The following is a 21,541-nucleotide window of genomic DNA, read 5'->3' as shown; positions in this document are numbered from 1 at the left end:
CTAAATCTAAACTTCTCTAACTTACTTGAAATTTACAGGAAACGTGGAAGAAGGTGATTACATTAATACAGTGAAACTCCCCTTGGGAATAGTGAAAAATCTAAGCTTCTTCGATTTACTTGAAATTAATTGGGAACGTGGGGAAAGATGTATGGGGAGGGATATATGGGGATGGGTATGTCTGCTCGTGTACGGGCATGTTACAAAGGCTTTTTGCCTTCTTCCTTAAACTCAACGAAAAACAAAACCTCACCAATAAATCCTACTTCATGTGAACTTCGAAAATAATTTAAAATCCAGAAGGATTATTCTTCGAAATATTCCGTGAAGGATATAATTGACTTAGTTAATGCAAAATGTTTCTTAAACAAAATGATATTTTGTAACAAACAGTCTCTCAATCCGGAAGCGACAACGAAGAGGTTTCAGCTCGGCTAGGTAAAAATATAAATGAAAACAAAACATATATTCTATAACTTACTGTTAATTTTTTTGTTTTTTTTTTTTTTTGTGCAAAATCGAGATGAAAATAACCTTATGCATCAATTGAGGAAAATTTTCATATATTCCATAACTTTGAAATTATTTTTTTTAACCAGAAATGTAAACACCACTAACATAATTTAACGTTTACCACGACTTATGTTAGTGAATTAATTAAAAAAATCGGTTAATATAGGAAGGAGAATATCAAAATCGTGAAATTAATTCACATGGGCATCAATTGAGGAAAATTTTCATATATTCTATAACTTTGATATTATTTTTTTTTTTACAAGAAATGCATCCACCATTAATATAATTTATGCTAGGAAGGAGAATATCAAAATCGTGAAGTTAATTCACAATCAGTATGTGGTGGATATACGAACATGGGCGGCAAACATTCCGTTTTCAAAAATCTTGCTAGTTCAGTGTACTATAGGACGATCATTTCTTCACATACTTTATAAAGCAATATACTCACCTATTATTTAGTAGAAGAATGCATTTTTTTTATCAAAAAAAAAATCATTTGAATAAAACAAAATTCTTATTTGCAGTAATGATACTATAGCAAACAATTTCCATAACATTTAGTACACAATACTAATGTACATAAAGAAAGAAAATTTCCATTAAATCACATTTATTATGAATATTTAAAATTTTTATTTTCTTAAAATGTTCTATATAAAATAATATTTCTTTAATAAAGCCAATTTCTGAGAAAAGGAACAAAAACTTACAAAAGAAAAATAATAATTTTATATTTTCATTTATTATTTTGTACAAAATTAAAATTAAAAAAGCAAAAAATACATTTGTATATAATAATAATAATAAAAAAATGTAACAGAAAAAAACTAATATTTTCAGTCAATGTATTGTAGCAATACACTCAATTAGTATAAAATTAAAGAGATAGAGGAGGAAGAACAGGGTAATAGAAACTAGAATATGAAAACATATGATACACAAAACAAAAAAGATAAGACATAAAATGCTTAATTAATATTACAAGATTTCCCATTCAATTTTAATAATACAATTTGAAATTTCTTACTAAAATATTTGAAAATACTTGTTGTTGGTTATTTTTGAAATCTTCGTTCATAATAATACAAGACGTTGTCGCCAATGTTGTTGTTACATTCAAAATTCATTGCTATGTGACTTTGCTTGATTTTGTTTACTAATAATTTTTATCTCTCATTACAAAAAAAAAATAATGTTTGCAAGATTATTATTTTTTTTTTCATTAGCTTGTGGTTTTTGTTTTTCTTCTTCTTGTTTTTGTATGCAAAACTTAACTACACATAATGTATATATATAAATTTTGTTTGTTTTTAATTTATTAATGAACCTAATAAATTGCTATAAATATTTATAAAAAATTTGATGAGATGATGTCGCTTGTTTTTGTTTTTTTTTTTTTTTGTGGAAACGCGTTTACTGAGAGAAATGTATAAAGGTTATATGGATATGGATAGCATGAGCTTATGGTTAATGGAGATTAGAAATGCATATATCTTCTCTTAATTGTTTGTTAAATTCTAATTTCAGATCACTTTTGTTGTAGTTGTTTTGTTATAATTATTCTTATTATTCATTAAATATTTATATCGCCTAAGCTAAGTTGTCTGGTTATACGTTTAAGATTAGAATCTTATATTGCAATTGAAACAAAAATTGAGTTTAAAAACAAAAATACGCTTTGTTTCTTATAATCCATTTAACTACTAAAAAAACTTAATTAATTGTAATTATAGCGATGATTGGCAAATACTAAAATTGTTTTTATGTTTTGTATAATATTCTAAATGTCTACTAAATACTCGATTTTTATTTTGTTTTGTTCTCGCTTAATGGAAGTTTATGCTTCGACAGGGAAGAAGTCTTTGAGCAATGTGGTGCGCCTTTTTTCAGCAATGTCCATTTGATTTTCCAAATCGCCAAGATCAGTTGTTTCGGCTCGTTCAATTTTCCATGAAAGATTTTCGATTTCAGCCTCTAGTTGAGCCTAGAAAAAAATGAATAAACGGTTAAGTATTTATAAGTGATCATAAAAATGTTTTTAAATCTCAATATATAACTGGCCAAGTGGAAAACGCTGAAACTTACAAAAATTTTAAATTAAAATAATTTGTCCAGCATTATCCTTTAGAAGAATAAAGATACTTGACTCTGAATTCTTTCAGGCTCTCACTGATCTGCGGAAGTGTATTTTAAGGAACATACTCCTCTTTATAAGGGCCTCTGATTGGACATTTTAAGCGATTTTAAGTAAGACGGAGACCCTTTCAGGAGGAAGAAATTCGTAAAATTACATCGAGGAATCACAATGGACATATAGTGGTCTAAATTGATATCATCCTCTACAACCTAAACTGATGGAAAATTCAGGAATTGGTCTTAGAATATCTTGGGATATATTCTCTAGATAATTCACCCAGTAATGTTCTCGTATTTTTCAAAATACTGGATTGCCTGAAGGAAATCATTTTTGTAAAAGTAACTTAATTTCCTTCAAATTCGAATTTAGAAAAACAGGCCGGTTACTTTTCCATTGATCATTTGAAAATTCAATTTAACTTTTCTTTACCCTACATGTTTTTAAAGTAAATTTAAAGAGCTTAACATCTTTGGTTTATTTGAAATTTAAAGAAAACTTCTCTTCTTCTTATATATCGGTACACTTTTCAAAATATTCCTCTTCAATTAAGAGGTACTTCACAAATTTTCTATAGAAACAAATTTTGACAATTTGATAAATTTTTCTATGACAATATTTTCTGAAAATAAAATTTTGAAAAAATTTTCTAGAAATAAAATGTTGACAAAATTTTCTATAGAAATAAAATTTTTGACAAAATTTTCTATAGAAATATAATTTTGACAAAATTTTCTATAGAAATAAAATTTTTGACAAAATTTTCTAAAGAAATAAAATTTTTGACAAAATTTTCTATAGAAATACAATTTTTGACAAAATTTTCTATAGAAATGAAATTTTGACAAAATTTTCTATAGAAATATAATTTTGACAAAATTTTCTATAGAAATATAATTTTGACAAAATTTTCTACAGAAATGAAATTTTGACAAAATTTTCTATAGAAATATAATTTTGACAAAATTTTCTATAGAAATATAATCTTGACAAATTTTTCTACAGAAATGAAATTTTGACAACATTTTCTACAGAAATGAAATTTTGACAAAATTTTCTAAAGAAATAAAATTTTTGACAAAATTTTTCTATAGAAATGAAATTTTGATAAAATTTTCTATAGAAATATAATTTTGACAAAATTTTCTATAGAAATATAATTTTGACAAAATTTTCTACAGAAATGAAATTTTGACAAAATTTGCAATAGAAATAAAAATTTGACAAAATTTTCCATAAAAATAAAATTTTGAGAAAATTTTTCTAGGGAAATAAAATTTTGCGAAAATTTTCTATTGAAATACAATTTTGAGAAAATTTTCTATAGAAATACAACTTAAAAAAATTCTATAGAAATACTATTTTAAAAAAAAATTTTCTATAGAAATAAAATTTTGACAAATTTTTCTATAGAAATAAAATTTTGAGAAAATTTTCTATAGAAATAGAATTTTAACAAACTTTTCCATAGAAATAAAATTTTTGACAAAATTTTCTATAGAAATAAAATTTTGACAAAATTTTCTATAGAAATAAAATAAAAAAATTCTATAGAAATAAATTTTTGACAAAATTTTCTATAAAAATAGAATTTTAACAAAAAAAAATCTATAGAAATAAAATGTTGACAACATTTTCTATAGAAATACTATTTTGACAAAATTTTCGATAGAAATAAAATTTTGACAAAATTTTCTATAGAAATAAAATTTTGACAAAATTTTCTATAGAAAAAAAATGTTGACAAAATTTTCTATAGAAATAAAATTTTGACAAAATTATCTATAGAAATAAAATTTTGACAAAATTATCTATAGAAATAAAATTTTGACAAAATTTTCTATAGAAATGAAATTTTGACAAAATTTGCTGTAGAAATAAAATTTTGACAAAATTTTCTATAGAAGTAAAATTTTGAAAAAATTTACTAGAGAAATAAAATTTTGACAAAATTTTCTATAGAAATGAAATTTTGACCAAATTTTCTATAAAAATAAAATTTTTGACAAAATTTTCTATAGAAATAAAATTTTACAAAATTTTCTATAGAAATACAATTTTAACAAAATTTTCTATAGAAATAAAATTTTGACAAAATTTTCTATAGAAATAAAATTTTGAAAAAATTTTCTATAGAAATAAAATTTTGGCAAAATTTTCTATAGAAATAAAATTTTGGCAAAATTTTCTACAGAAATAAAATTTTGACAAAATTTTCTACAGAAATAAAATAAAAAAAAATCTATAGAAATAAAATTTTTACAAAATTTTTTATAAAAATACAATTTTAACAAAAAAAAAAAATTCTATAGAAATACGATTTTAACAACATTTTCTATAGAAATAAAATTTTGACAAAATTCTCTATAGAAATAAAAGTTTGACAAAATTTTCTATAGATATAAAATGTTGACAAAATTTGCTATAGAAATTAAGTTTTGACAAATTTTAATATATATAAAATCAAATTTCGACAAGTTTTTCTATATAACAAAATTTTCTATAGAAATAAAATTTTGACAAAATTTTCTATAAAAGTAAAATTTTGACAAAATTTTCTATAGAAGTAAAATTTTGACAAAATTTCTATAGAAATAAAATTTTGACAAAATTTTCTATACAAATAAAAATTTTGACAAAATTGTCGATAGAAATAAAATTTTGACAAAATTTTGTATAGAAATAACATTTTGACAAAATTTTCTATAGAAATAAACATTTTCTTTTTGTTTGTTATTGTTGGCTTCTCTTCAATCGTTATTGTTGTTTTTGATCTCAGCTTAAAGCCATGCATTGACTAAACTACAAGTGTAGCTTAACCAACAGAGGAAAAGTACACTTGTAGTTTAGTCAATGCATGGCTTTAAGCTGAGATCAAAAACAACAACAACGATTGAAGAGAAGCCAACAATAACAAACAAAACGAATGAAGATAGAGGAAGCACGCTCAAAAACAAACCCAGCCAAATACATTCAAATCGATGATTTGAGTTTGGCAAAGGAAAAGAGATATGCTGGCAAATTTGTTTAGGCAGTAGCCGGCTATCAAACCCTTTTTCGGGAGGTTCAAGTGTAGTTCACTTTGGGTTGAGTGAATTACCCGAATTTATTCTGATAATTGGTTAATAGTTTTGCTGCAAGTAGAGGATGCTAATGAGGAATGTGGTAATTCCGAAACAGCTGTACATCCAACCATCTTGTAGTCTACAGGGCTTTGCCCAAATAAATTTGACAAGCATACTTTTCCCGTGTTGGTTAAGCTACACTTGTAGTTTAGTCAATGCATGGCTTTAAGCTGAGATCAAAAACAACAATAATAAACATTTTCTATAGAAATAAAATTGCGACATTGTGGTAAGCTGTTATTTTTTATAAATCGTTTACAAATGTCGTTAGCTAAGAAAAAAATTACTGTTGAACATATAGAACTAATATCTGAGCTGTGATCTAATGCTTCCTTTTTCGCTACCTGACATTGTAATATATTTAAAAATGGCCAATCGACAGAGTTCTATATTTTATAATCTTACCTGTTGATATTCGAAAAGATCCTTTCGTGAACCACTTTCCATAAAATAAGCATATGGATAGGTATATTGCAAAGTATATCGACATTTTGCCAGCAAAGCAGCAGCATTAAAGAGATATTGCCAATCGATCCATGTACCACGACCCTTCATTACTTTCTCATTAATGCGTTGGCGTAAGCGATCTAATGTCTGTTGTTCCAATTGCATTGATTTCGAATGATTCTCCCAGCGTTCATAATAATGGAGGTATTTTTTTAAGGCTTCACGTGCTTGCACATGTACAGATTCATTGGCAATGTTGGGATTGTCTTTGTAACGGGAACATTCATAATATTCTGAGCCATGTGTCTTCCAATCACCCAAACACATCCAACAAAAATCATATTTACAATTGAAACATTGCATATGATTGCAGCCACCATTTTTCTCTATGCAAATGTGACATTTGGGACAGTCTTTGGTATTGGCGCTTATGTAATTGGCCGTTTCACTATCATCAGCACATTTGGTTAACCATTTGCGAATCACTTGACAATCTGTGGGTGCATGATAGTCCATGTTACATTTGAAACAGAATGATGTGCCACACGATGTGCAGACAGTGCGTTTGGGTGCGATTTCACGTGAGCGTACAATAATCTGACAATTAGGACCAGGACAAAAGCGCAATTCCGGATGTGATTTGACATAGTCGCGAAAAGCAAATTGTTGATATTTTTCACGCATAACAGCACGTGTGACCAGAGTTAGCACCAAATCTTCAGGAACACGAACATTACACATTTGAGCCATACAACCAATTTGGGTAGAAATTCCCTAAAGGAGGTAAACAAAAGAGATATAAATAAGGAATTGTTTCTTGCACATGTCAGAGAGGTAAACTTACCAAAAATATTTGTGTCTCAAAAAATGTAGACCAACAGTCTTTACAAAAGGAATGACCACACGATAGGCTATAGAATTTATCACCTAATTGAACTGTTGCACATACTGGACACATTTGACTACGATATTGTTGTGTTAAACTGTTACTACTGCTATTGCTGATTGTGGGTGTGGTGGTAGGTGATTTGCTATAGGTGCTTAAAGTCCCCACCACAGGTGGCGGTGGTGGTGACGTTGATGACGATGTCGTTGCTGATGACGATGACGACGGTGATGAAGATGTGGCAACTGCTGCTGCTGCCGCCGCCGCACTTGTTGTGGGCACATTTTCAACTTCTAGCGAGGGATCTGTATTATTACATGGAGGTTTTATACGAGTTTCCACCAATAACGAATTTGCATTTTGACGATATTTATCGACCACCACTTGATTTATCCATTGATGCTCTAAGAGTAGTACTTTAGCTAATGATGGAGTTATTTGTAAAATTGTATTTAATTTTTCCACTGATTCGTTTAGTAACTTTTCCACTTCTTCCACGGTAAGACATTCATATTCAAAATATTCGGGATCGGTTTTCTTGGGATCTAGGCGTTCAACATCACAATCTTCACCTAAAAGAAATTTAAGAAATGGAATTGAAATTGAAATGTAATAATACTAAATAAATATTTAATTCAATCAGAAAATTTTAAAGAAATAACATTTTGACAAAATTTTCTATAGAAATAAAAAAATTTGACAAAATTTTCTATAGAAATAAAATTTTCACAAAATTTTCTATAAAAATAAACTTTTGACAAAATTTTCTATGAAAATAAACTTTTGACAAAATGTTCTATGAAAATACAATTTTGACAAAATTTTCTATAGAAATAAAATTTTGACAAAATTTTCTATAGAAATAAAATTTTGACTTAATTCTCTATAGAAATAAAATTTTGACTAAATTTTCTATAGAAATAAAATGTTGACAAATTTTTCTATAGAAATAAAATTTTTGACAACATTTTTATAGAAATAAAATTTTGAAACCCATCTTGCAGTCTATAGGGCTTTGCCCAAATAAATTTGACAAACATTCTTTTCCTCTGTTGGTTAAGCTACTCTTGTAGTTTAGTCAATGTATGGTTTTAAGCTGAAATAAAAAAACGACAACAATGCTTAAAGAACAAAACCAACAATAACAAAACAAAACAAATGGAAAAAGAAGAGGAGGCACGCTCAAAATAAACCCAGCCATGTGAATTCAAATCGATGATTTGACAGTGGCATAGGAAAAGAGATATGTTTGTTTCGAATTCATTTGGCATAAGCCGGCTATCAATGTAAAACCTTTTTTCGGAGGGTTCAAGTGTGGTTTTTGTTGGGTTTAATAAACTGCCTGAATTTATTCTGATAATTGGTTGATAGTTTTGCTGCAAGTAGAGGATGCTGATGAGGAATGTGGTAATTCCGAAACGTGCGTCCATCCAACCATCTTGCAGTCTATAGGGCTTTGCCCAAATAAATTTGACAAACATTCTTTTCCTCTGTTGGTTAAGCTACTCTTGTAGTTTAGTCAATGTATGGTTTTAAGCTGAAATAAAAAAACGACAACATTTTTATAGATATAAAATTTTGAAAACATTTTCTATAGTAACAAAAAATTTTGACAAAATTTTCTATAGAAATAAAATTTTGAGAAAATTTTTTATAGGAATAAAATTTTGACACAATTTTCTATAGAAATAAAATGTTGACGAAATTTTCTATTGAAATAAAATCTCGAAATTTTTAAATACATTTTTAAAGAAATAATATTTTGATAAAAAATTTTCACAGAAATAAAATTTTGACAAAATTCTCTATAGAAATATAATTTTAACAAAATTTGCTATAGAAATATAATTTTAACAAAATTTTCTATAGCAATACAATTTTGATAAAATTTTTATAGAAATAAAATGTTGACAAAATTTTATATAGAGATTTGTAGACATTTAAGATAACAGTTAAGTTTATTCAAATTTATCGTAAATACAAGAATATAAAATAATTTATAAGAATAAAATTTTGACAAAATATTCTATCGGAATAAAATTTTTGTCAACATTTTTTATAGTAATAAAATTTTGACAAAATTTTCTATAGAAATAAAATTTTGACTAAATTTTCTACAGAAGTAAAATGTTGACTAAATTTTCTACAGAAATAAAATTTTGACAAAATTTTCTATAGAAATAAAGTTTTGACAACATTTTCTATGGAAATAAAATGCTGACAAAATTTTCTATAGAAATAAAATTTTGACTAAATTTCTAAAGAAATAAAATTTTGACAAATTTTTCTATAGAAATAAAATTTTTGACAACATTTTTTATAGAAATAAAATTTTGACAAAATTTTCTATAGCAACAAAAAATGTTGACAAAATTTTCTATAGAAATACAATTTTGACAAAATTTTTGATAGAAATAAAATTTTGGGACAATTTTCTATAGAAATAAAATGTTGACAAAATTTTCTATTGAAATAAAATCTTGAAATTTTTAAATACATCTTTAAAGAAATAATATTTTGATAAAAAATTTTCATAGAAATAAAATTGTTACAAAATTCTCTATAGAAATATAATTTTAACAAAAATTTCTATAGAAATAATACAAATGGCAACCCTCGTAGCATCTATATAGACAGATGCACCGATTTGACTTCTTGATCTTCATTGTGCCATTTCGGAAAATTGGTTGGACCAACATTTCAGTGTGAACTTTTTACACTACCACCAAATGACGAAGGGTGTAAAAATAAATCTCTTCACTTGAATTCATACTGTGTTTAAAATCACCCCAATCGAGCATAATGGGAATATCCCCCTATTTATTAAATAAAATATATATGTTCACTATATACAGATATGAATGCACAGGTTAATAATACCTCTTGCATGGCCTCTTCGAGCATACATAACTATCATCATACCTATCCAATAGAGTATAATATACCTAGAAAAAAGTAATCTGCAACAATATTGTATAAATGAGTACGCATGTACTTCTATGGATATGTAAATTGTCTATTATTATTTTTTCAACTACAGGAAAATTGTTATATACTAATAATGGTTAGGTAAACAATTCGAAGGTTATATAGGCGGCATTTAGCATCCATTCAGAGTGTGTTTGGTAGCATTTGTCGTAATACATGCAATATTTAACCCCATTGTTTGTGTCACAGCTAGATATTACAAACCGTAGCTAATAGGGAAGGAAGGCATAATACAAGACACAGAGTAACAATTGAATGTATTAGCATTATTGTTATTATTGATTAATTAACTAATAATCAATAGAGGTTATTACGTATTCTTGTATTTACGATAAATTTGAATAAACTTAACTGTTACCTTAAATGTCTATAAATCTCTATAGAAAATTTTGTCAAAATTTTATTTCTACAGAAAATTTTGTTAAATTTTATTTCTATAGAAAATTTTGTCAAAATTTTATTTCAATAGAAAATTTTGTCCTGATTTTATTTCTATAGAAAATTTTGTCCTGATTTTATTTCTATAGAAAATTTTGTCAAAATTTTATTTCTATAGAAAATTTTGTCAAAATTTTATTTCTACAGAAAATTTTGTTAAAACTTTATTTCTAAGAAAATTTTGTCAACATTTTATTTCAATAGAAAATTTTGTCCTGATTTTATTTCTATAGAATATTTTGTCAAAATTTTATTTCTATAGAAAATTTTGTCCTGATTTTATTTCTATAGAAAATTTTGTGCTGATTTTATTTCTATAGAAAATTTTGTCAAAATTTTATTTCTATAGAAAATTTTGTCAAAATTTTATTTCTACAGAAAATTTTGTTAAAATTTTATTTCTATAGAAAATTTTGTCAAAATTTTATTTCACTAGAAAATTTTGTCCTGATTTTATGTCTATAGAAAATTTTGTCCTGATTTTATTTCTATAGAAAATTTTGTCAAAATTTTATTTCAATAGAAAATTTTGTCCTGATTTTATTTCTATAGAAAATTTTGTCAAAATTTTATTTCTATAGAAAATTTTGTCGCGATTTTATTTCTATAGAAAATGTTGTGCTGATTTTATTTCTATAGAAAATTTTGTCCTGATTTTATTTCTATAGAAAATTTTGTCAAAATTTTATTTCTATAGAAAATTTTGTCAAAATTTTATTTCTATAGAAAATTTTGTCAAAATTTTATTTCTACAGAAAATTTTGTTAAAATTTTATGTCTATAGAAAATTTTGTCCTGATTTTATTTCTATAGAAAATTTTGTCCTGATTTTATTTCTATAGAAAATTTTGTTAAAATTTTATTTCTATAGAAAATTTTGTCAAAATTTTATTTCTATACAAAAATTTGTCCTGATTTTATTTCTATAGAAAATTTTGTCCTGATTTTATTTCAATAGAAAATTTTGTCCTGATTTTATTTCTATAGAAAATTTTGTCCTGATTTTATTTCTATAGAAAATTTTGTCAAAATTTTATTTCTATAGAAAATTTTGTCCTGATTTTATTTCTATAGAAAATGTTGTGCTGATTTTATTTCTATAGAAAATTTTGTCAAAATTTTATTTCTATAGAAAATTTTGTCAAAATTTTATTTCTACAGAAAATTTTGTTAAAATTTTATTTCTATAGAAAATTTTGTCAAAATTTTATTTCAATAGAAAATTTTGTCCTGATTTTATGTCTATAGAAAATTTTGTCCTGATTTTATTTCTATAGAAAATTTTGTCAATATTTTATTTCAATAGAAAATTTTGTCCTGATTTTATTTCTATAGAAAATATTGTTAAAATTTTATTTCTATAGAAAATTTTGTCAAAATTTTATTTCTATACAAAATTTTGTCAAAATTTTATTTCTACAGAAAATTTTGTTAAAATTTTATTTCTATAGAAAATTTTGTCAAAATTTTATTTCAATAGAAAATTTTGTCCTGATTTTATTTCTATAGAAAATTTTGTCCTGATTTTATTTCTATAGAAAATTTTGTCCTGATTTTATTTCTATAGAAAATTTTGTCCTGATTTTATTTCTATAGAAAACTTTGTCAAAATTTTATTTCTATAGAAAATTTTGTCAAAATTTTATTTCTATAAAAAATTTTGCCTATATTTTATTTCTATAGAAAATTTTGTCAAAATTTTATTTCTTTTGGAAATTGTGTCATAATTTTATTTCGTGTTAGCCTGATACCGAAACAGGCAATTGACGTCCAAATGCATAATATCTAATTATACAATTATTTTTCGAGCTTTATGGACAGATATAGATTAAGGAACATGGTTAATAGAGCCATTGAAAAGAAAACGCCAGATACAAATCTATACACGCCTGGACTGTACATGTTTCGGTTCGGGCGAATGAACCTTTCCACAGCCTTTAGTATAGATCTGGCTGGGAGAGATAACTCAATTGTGGGCCCTTTATGCTAACTCCTTATGGAGAAAACATTTGGGAAATTTCCTCTTACAAATTGAATCATCTTTTATCTCTCCCAGCCAGATCTATACTAAAGGCTGTGGAAAGGTTCATTCGCCCGAACCGAAACATGTACAGTCCAGGCGTGTATAGGTTTGTATCTGGCGTTTTCTTTTCAATGGCTCTATTAACCATGTTCCTTAATCTATATCTGTCCATAAAGCTCGAAAAATAATTGTATAATTAGATAAAATTTTATTTCTATAGAAAATTATGTCAAAATTTTATTTCTATAAAAAATTTTGTCAAAATTTTATTTCTATAGAAAATTTTGTCAAAAATTTATTTCGAAAGAAAATTTTGTCAAAATTTTATTTCTATAGAAAATTTTGTCAAATGTTCTATTCTATAGATAATTTAATCAAAATTTTATTTCTATAGAAAATTTTGTCAAAAGTTTATTTCCATAGAAAATTTTGTCAAAATTTTATTTCTATAGAAAATTTTGTCAAAATTTTATTTCTACAGAAAATTTTGTTAAACTTTTATTTATATAGAAAATGTTGTCCCGATTTTATTTCTATAAAAAATTTTGTCAAAATTTTATTTCTATAGAAAATTTTGTCAAAAGTTTATTTCTATAGAAAATTTTGTCAAAATTTTATTTCTATAGAAAATTTTGTCAAAATTGTATTTCTATAGAAAATTTAGTAAAAATTTTATTTCTATAGAAAATGTTGTTAAAATTTTATTCCTATAAAAAATTTTATCAAAATGTTATTTCTATAGAAAATTTTGTCAAAATGTTATTTCTATAGAAAATTTTGTCAAAATTTTATTTCTATAGAAAGTATTGTCAAAATTTTATTTCTATAAAAATTTTGTCCTGATTTTATTTCTATAGAAAATTTTATTGAAAAATATATGACATAACGCATTTGAAATTAGCTGTGTTTGTGTTTTGTGGTATTGTAAAAATGGAAAACAATCTACGTTTATTGAAGGTAAGAAATTATGAAATGTGAATACCGTTTTCCATTGAAGCCTGTTTACATTAAACTGAATAAAATATTTTTTATTCATTTCTTTTAGTGCCCAATTTGTCCTGATTTTATTTCTATAGAAAATTTTGTCAAAATTTTATTTCTATAGAAATTTTTGTCAAAATTTTATTTCTATAGAAAATTTTGCCCATATTTTATTTCTATAGAAAATTTTGTCAAAATTTTATTTCTATAGAAAATTTTGTCAAAATTTTATATCTATAGAAAATTTTGTCAAAATTTTATTTCTATAGAAAATTTTGTTAACATTTTATTTCTATAGAAAATTTTGTCAACATTTTATTTCTACAGAAAATTTTGTCAAAATTTTAATTCTATAAAAAAATTTGTCAAAATTTTATTTCTATAAAAAATTTTGTCAAAATTTTATTTCTATAAAAAATGTTGTCAAAATCTTATTTCTACAGAAAATATTGTTAAAACATTATTTCTACAGAAAATTTTTCATATATATATAGCCGAAAATTAGCAAAGCGATACTCTCGGTTGCACACCAAAGGCTTTGTACGCTTGACTTTGAACCTTCAACATGCACCATCATACGAATGAACACTAGCTGCTAGTCCTCTTATGACGGCCCAGACAGACCTAAGAACGGACAAACCAAGTTACTGACTGCAAAACATTGTTGTATGTCGACAACAATCAAAAGAAAAGAAACGTGATTCAAGTGTGATTTTCAAGTTCAGTTGGGGGTTTTTTATACTTATTTTGTGTTTTTTTTTCCAATGAAGACGGTGGTTTTTGTTGTGTTTCGTTTTTTGCTGTGTGTTTACCTTTCCTTGATGTTTTGTGTTGGAGTGGCAATATGGATGTATGTTTTTTGTGTGTTTTGTTATGGTTCATCATTTGTAGAGGAAGTCAGTCTCTAGTTAATGGCAACGACAAAGAATAAGGTTTATAGTTTTGATCAATCGCATGGAAAGCCAGCCCTCAATGCCAAGGTTTTTCATTCACAATTGTGTTAGCGGGGACTTGGGGGAGATTCAAAAGAAACTTGTAATGAGAAACAAACAATTCAGATGGGTCGAGAAATATATACAAAAATGTATTTGAACTCGATTAAAGGGATTTTAGTACTTTAGAACACATAGTTTCCAACTTAAGGTGGACAATTTTCAAGCCATCGTTATAGGTGATAAAAATTGGATCCACTACGACAAGCTATACAAGTCATGCGATGATATTAAATAATAGTCTAAAGCTTATAATTTGGGATAGATTCGGGTTTTCGCTGCTCTAAGGTCAAGTTCGTAGGAATGTCCAAAATAAAGCGACCTCGATTATAATCCTTTCGAGAAATCGGAATCTGCTGTTCTTCTTTTCTTCGAATCTGGCGTTCATAAGGGTTTTTTTTTTTAAATTAACAGGAATATGCAAATTTCCTATTGGGCGAGAAATTTACCTCTATGATGACAAGAGTTGGTAACATTTATGAACCTTTAAGATCCCTCTTCCGAAGAAGGACTTTGGTCGACCTACCTTAGTGTACATAATACTTCTAACAAAAATAACAATAATAATAACACCTCAAAACGTTTTCCTAGGTATTGCAGTGTTGCCCTTAATTGTTCTTAAAATACTACGAAATGAACGACACTATTGCGTTTACTATCTGTTTTACTATCACTAAAAAACAAACAGGCGGTCGGTCGGTCAGCCGGTAGTTGGAGTAAGAGGTCATTAACACTCTTTTCCAGCTGTGTAGCTGTGCGTGGCTATGTTGCTCTTTTGATTTCTTCTATACTTTTCTTCTATTTCTTGAAGCATGGGTCGTTATTGGTGTTGTTGTTTTTGTTGTTAGAGCCGGCTTGTTTGGATTTTTCTTCTTACTCAAACTTGTTGTTTTCTTGGGATTATAGTTCATTACCTGTTTTAATGTCAATAGAAAAAGTGTAAAAGGTTTCCTTGAAATTTATAGACATATTGATTAGAAATTCTCTTCATTATTGAAATGCACATTCTCAGATACCTTGCCATCATTAGTGGTAGAAATTATAATCCAATGTTGGCTTAAGTGACACATGTGTTTAATATTATGCTTCATTGTTTATTCTTTTAAATGCTTTCTTAAGAATAATGCGAGTTAAAGATATTGATGATTTTCTGAATACCCCACAAGTCCTATTTCAAACCCCTGGCGGCATGTTACCTCCCAAGAAATACTATGGATATCATTTTTGCGCCAGATTGTGGTATTACTTGAAGACTTGGTCTGCAGGATCTACACCCCGTTGACCCGATTCGATTTTAACTTTAAAAGTTAATTAAACATGAATTTATTACTCCAGGAATCACAAAAACTACACAGGTTTTACTCTGTCAATATTTAATGAAGAATTCAATCTCCTTATACAACAAGAACCAAACATCGCTATGGTATTAAAAAATATCCATTTATATAAAATAGAGAGCCATAGCACCATGCGTCTTTTACCCATTAGGTGTGGTGACAGTGATATCTTGGTTAGATATAGTGACAGCCCGATATTTTCAGATTCACTTAGACTATTCAGTACATTGTGATACCACAGTGGTGAATTTCTCTCTTATCAATGAGTGCTGCCCGATTTTTTTCAAAAAAAAATTTTTTTTGTCAAAAATTTATTTCTACAGAAAATTTTATTTCTATAGAAAATTTTGTCAAAATTTTATTTCAATAGAAGATTTTGTCAGAATTTTATTTCTATAGAAAATTTTGTCAAAATTTTATTTCTATAGAAAATTTAGTCAAAATTTTATTTCTATAGAAAATTTAGTCAAAATTTTATTTCTATAGAAAATGTTGTCAAAATTTTATTTCTATAGACAATTTTGTCAAAACTTTATTTCAATAGAAAATTTTGTCATAATTTTATTTCTGTAGAAAATTTTGTCAAAATTTTATTTCTATAGAATATGTTTTCAAAATTTTATTTCTATAGAAAATTTTGTCAAAATTTTATTTCTATAGAAAAATTTGTCAACATTTTATTTCTATAGAAAATTTAGACAAAATATTATTTCTATAGAAAATTTTGTCAAAATGTTATTTCTATAGAAAATATTGTCAAAATTTTATTTCTATAGATGCCCGATTCTATATTTAGCTCAATGACAAGGGACCTCCTTTTTATAGCCGAGTCCGAACGGCGTTCTACATTGCGGTGAAACCACATAAAGAAACTTTGAAACTCTCAGAAATGTCACCCGCAAAGCTGAGAGGGGATAATCCAGCGTAGAAAAACTTTTTGGTCTTCCGTCGAAACTGGTTATTAAATGGTTAACCCTTTCTATCGTAAATCATTTTATTTATGTAATTCTGCTGTGGTTCCTATGTTTTCGGAGTCGATACAATGAGTCTCTTGTTTGGAGTATGATCCTTTTACAAAAAATCCTATAATTTAAATAATTCCAAGGTTTTTGTGCAGAAGCATATCTGAATATATCATCCTTCTCTATAAGTGGAACCCAAGAATCTATGTTTCGCCATTCAAACTGACTACAAGGAGCCTGATCTTATTAATACACAAAAAATAAACATGTCTGTACAAAATATACTATATCACTGAAGACGGTGGTATTATCACAAGGCAGTCCAATAAAATGTCTTTGAATATCATCACGTTTGAAATTCGATTACAACGAAATTTTTAAAAACATAATTGAAGAAACTTCGTCTTCATTGTTAATCGCTTTGACTGGGAACCATGCATAAAGCAGATGCCGAAAATTATACAAGATTCTTGGGATTAACCTCGTTTGCCAAGGTTAAGTGGTATCGGGCTCACTTAGATGTATAGGGCTCACTTATGGCGATTTCGATTGGGAAAAAAGGTGCAACATTCTCGAAATTGATTGCAAAATATCAAGGACACTATCTTAGATTTTGGATCCGGTATCTCTCACAATATTATGAATTAACAATAACTTTGGAATGACAATATCATTTGGGCGAAAAAACAATGAGGGAAAAAGTAGTGTAGCACCAAGGCAACATATTTTTTGCGAAACGAAAACGCCCTTAGACTAGTCAGTCCATTGTGATACCACATAGGTGAACTTCTCTCTTATCACTGAGTGCTGCCCTATTCCATGTTAAGCTCCATGACAAGGGGCCTCCTTTTTATAGCCGAGTCTGAACGGCCTTCCACATTGCAGTGAAACCGCTTAGAGAAGCTTTGAAACCCTCAGAAATGTCACCAGCATTACCGCTGAAAAACTTGTTGGTGTTCGGTCGAAGCAGGAATCGAACCCATGACCTTGTGTATGTAAGTCGGGCATGCTAACCATTGCACCACGGTGGCTCTCAAGCCGACACCATTTGCAAAAAAGCAAACTTTGTTGGCTACTTAACGTATGATCGAGGCTTAAAGGATTACCATTCAGATCGGCTAAAGAGCAAATTTTTGGAACTACGAGAAGGTGTCTTCATTGTGGCGATCATTTTCCGAAACACCTTCTTGTTGATATTCAACTTTCGCATATAGAAATGAATTTGAATTTTCACTACCTTAATGACCAGAACATCATATAAGACAAACATTGAAAAACAACTGCGACTTTCAATCGGCACAATGATGCCGTAAATTATACAATATTATTGGGATTATCCGAGAAATGTAAGCCGGTTAGGGAGTATGAAGGCTTTTTGTCCATTCGTGGTATGTGCGAGGCTCTAAGGATTAATTCAAAGATCTGCTAAGAGCTAACATCTGAACTACGAGAATGTGTCTTCCATGCGGTTATCATCGTCCGCAATAACTTCTCGCTGATAATCAAATAATGACCATTGAAAGAATGGTTAAATAGTCACTTTTATTGACTTCCGTCTTGATTATTCACTATCATGACAGCTTCTTCAACTGCTAACAAACCATTCAGGTCTGAACACTATCCAGGAAGATATTACACCTGAGGTGATAAGCACATCAAATATCATCTGTGTACTCATATGTCAACTGTACCGACTGTCCCTCCCAACCTATCACTCTAGATGCACCCTGATTAGGTTAGGTTATGTGGCAGCCCGATGTATCAGGCTCACTTAGACTATTCAGTCCATTGTGATACCACAGTGGTGAACTTCTCTCTTATCACTGAGTGCTGCCCGATTCCATGTTAAGCTCAATGACAAGGGACCTCCTTTTTATAGCCGAGTCCGAACGGCGTTCCACATTCCAGTGAAACCACTTAGAGAAGCTTTGAAACCCTCAGAAATGTCACCAGCATTACTGAGGTGGGATAATCCACCGCTGAAAAACTTTTTGGTGTTCGGTCGTAGCAGTAATCGAACCCACAACCTTGTGTATGCAAGGCGGGCATGCTAACCATTGCACCACGGTGGCTCCCTGCACCCTGATTAATCGCGCAATTCTCTGACATGTAAAGCCATTAAGAGCCCATTCGCGCTATTTCTGTTCTTTACAGCAACTTAAAATATTCATCTCGCCCAAAAAATGGAATTAAATCGTCTATGACTTGCGTTGGATCCCACACAATTTGTCAATCGCTAAAAAAAAGTTCGTGTCGATTGGTCGAAAGAAATGCTCCAACAATACGATCGCTGTGCTTTGAAGCAAGTCTATGACATCGGGTAGGTAATGAATCGCGGAAAGTAAACAGCGGCGACTATATGGGTGTTTCAAGCTAAGCCAAATCCAACAAAAGTTGCTCGGGCACGAAGCACTTTCAAACTTCCGGTTTTTCGGAAGCACAGGACATGTCGCAATCGTACCACTAGAACTAAGCAGAAGAGTCAATTCTTAGTGTCATAATTTGTTTGCCAATTGTCTTCCTAGAAATCAGGAAGACATACCGAAATATGAAAAGCAACCCTCGTGCAACCAAAGAAATTTGTTAGTCTGATAAAAAACAAATGGGATGATTAAAGATTGATTAAAAGATTCTTCACTGTGGCTGAAACTGGAAATTTTTGCGTTTTGGGTATCCCCCAGAGCAGGGGTGATAAATATAATGTTTCTATTGTGTTACGATAGTTAGTACAATTAAAACATTGACTGCACCCCCATTTATCAGCAGACATTTTGCTGCTTTAGCAGATTTTTGTGCTGTATCTACTTACTAACAAATTTCTTTGTGTGCACTGCTGACTTGCCATCGACCAGCGAAATGAGACGCTCATATATCCTTATAAAGATCAAAAATGTTATATCCTGACAACATAGTGGTGTACTCCATTTTTATTAATTGGATCAACTGATTTTCATATTTTTGAAAAAAAGAAAATATTTTTCTTTAGCGTTCTTTACCTCATGGGGAATGATTTTTTCGTCAGTGTATTTTTGTGAGATCACAAACTCTGCTTAATAACAAAGGAAAATTTTACAAATGTATACCAATTGACGTGATCTTACCTGAATTATAGTAGTCATCATATTCGCAATCATTATCAGAATATTCCATATCCGAGTCGGCGGCTGACATGATTTAGATGCTTTTTTGGGGGGGTAGTAAAAACCTATTCACTGGCCGTCCGTTTGTAAAAACTGTTTAAATAATTTTAGCTCGACGTAGAATTCGGATCTGGCCCAATAAGCCAGGGGTAATGATGTGGTCTCTCTTGTTTATATTCCTGATTATTTATAAAAGTTTTTCTTTGTAATATAGTAAAATTCAACGAATGAGTGCAGATCGGCTCACAATTAAAATCGAGACCAACTGAATCGCCGCCGCCGATGAAGACACCAACAACCCACACACACGTAGAAAACACGTTCAACTGACTCTGGTGCTGTGTCGATGTGTTTAAAAATGACCCCTTGTGTTGTCGTCAGTCGATGATGATGCGAGGAGTAGGAGGAACACAAGTACAAAAAAGAGAAGAGCAATGAAAATACGTAGGGGAGCTCAGACAATGATTACAACCAACCAACAACAACAGCAATCACAAATAAACTCGCAACGAGGGATGTAAAGTCAGGCTGGCAATATCTGACAAAACGAAAAACAGCGACAACAATGCAGGGACACAAAACACACTACAGGCAGTCTTCGTCGTCGCGGGAGGAATGTAATGTACGTGTTACAGCAGCTGATTATTGTTGTTGTTTTTCATATGGTTTCAAAACACACAGCACACACACAAGCGCATATATAAAAACTGGAAGTTGGAAGTGAGTGGATTGATCCCTACTCAACTTAACAATTCATCCATGCACCACCAAAAGCACCATTAAACAAAACAGGATTTCGTCCTTTTTAGTTCCGATACTTTTTTCCGTCTGGTTGTTGTTTGGTTTTGCGAACGGGGGAATCGAACAATTCGCTTGTTTCGTCGTTGTCGTCGTAGTGGTGGTTGTGTATATTGCACAAAAAGCTGGTGGTGGTAAAGGGGGGAGTTGTATGCACCACAACGAGATGGTATTGGGGTTGTTTTTTTGTGTGCAATTTAATTATTTTTTTCTGGTTCTCTGCCTTCTTCCTCGTTAACTTTTTTTGATGTGTTCACAAATTATAAACTTATTTCTGTAATTAACAATGCTCTTCTTTTTCCCATCAGGTATATTTAGCTGGTTATTATTACAACATTTTTACAACTACACACACCCAATCACTGAATATTGGTTTCTTTGTCTGGAGTTTATTTGTTTGCGGAACTTTTTTTAGCATTCACCCAGTAGTTTCAATTGTTCATTACTAAACTACTATTTAAATCTGAAAATTTTAAACCGATGAAAATTTCTAATTTTTTCTTATTATTATTTGTTCTTTCCTCCGTCGTCCACTCACTATGTTTCTTTTGATATTACTTCTTCTTTTTGTAAATCTAAATTGAAAAGCGCTCCATTGGCTATTTGACAGACTGAACTCCGACGTTGATATGAGTGGCTTTGTGGTATACAGTTGTCAATCGTTACCCAATAAGCACAGAATGAGCGTTTTTAAAGAGCAAAATGTGTATTAATTTACATCCCATCATCTGTTTATCATTTGTAATTTTGTGAATTCTCCTTGCTGGAAAT

At 28.8% G+C, this 21,541-nt stretch overlaps 1 protein-coding gene across 1 annotated transcript; it reads right to left on the bottom strand.

Moving 5' to 3' along the window:
• Window positions 1-1,112: 1,112 nt before the first annotated feature.
• ari-2 (E3 ubiquitin-protein ligase ari-2) lies at window positions 1,113-21,322 on the bottom strand. The gene is made up of 4 exons (XM_075309762.1): window positions 19,934-21,322; window positions 7,070-7,683; window positions 6,184-6,999; window positions 1,113-2,503 (listed from the first exon to the last, which is right to left on the bottom strand). The coding sequence occupies exons 1-4, from the start codon at window positions 20,001-20,003 to the stop codon at window positions 2,357-2,359; spliced, it is 1,647 nt and encodes a 548-aa protein (XP_075165877.1). The 5' UTR covers window positions 20,004-21,322; the 3' UTR covers window positions 1,113-2,356.
• Between the last annotated feature and the right edge of the window lie 219 nt (window positions 21,323-21,541).

The sequence above is a fragment of the Haematobia irritans genome, chromosome 5, assembly GCF_050003625.1.
Source record: "Haematobia irritans isolate KBUSLIRL chromosome 5, ASM5000362v1, whole genome shotgun sequence".
NCBI lineage: Eukaryota > Metazoa > Arthropoda > Insecta > Diptera > Muscidae > Haematobia > Haematobia irritans.
The sequence above is the reverse complement of the archived record's forward strand: the minus strand, read 5'-3'. Positions and strand labels throughout refer to the sequence as shown.

Bases quoted from the DNA above. Each gene is read 5' to 3' on its own strand.
- ari-2 (XM_075309762.1), bottom strand. From the start codon at position 20,003: ATGTCAGCCGCCGACTCGGATATGGAATATTCTGATAATGATTGCGAA. The intron at 7,684-19,933 runs GTAAGATCACGT...AATTTCTTTTAG, and splicing joins TGATGACTACTATAATTCAG to GTGAAGATTGTGATGTTGAA. The intron at 7,000-7,069 runs GTAAGTTTACCT...TACCTCCTTTAG, and splicing joins TTGAGACACAAATATTTTTG to GGAATTTCTACCCAAATTGG.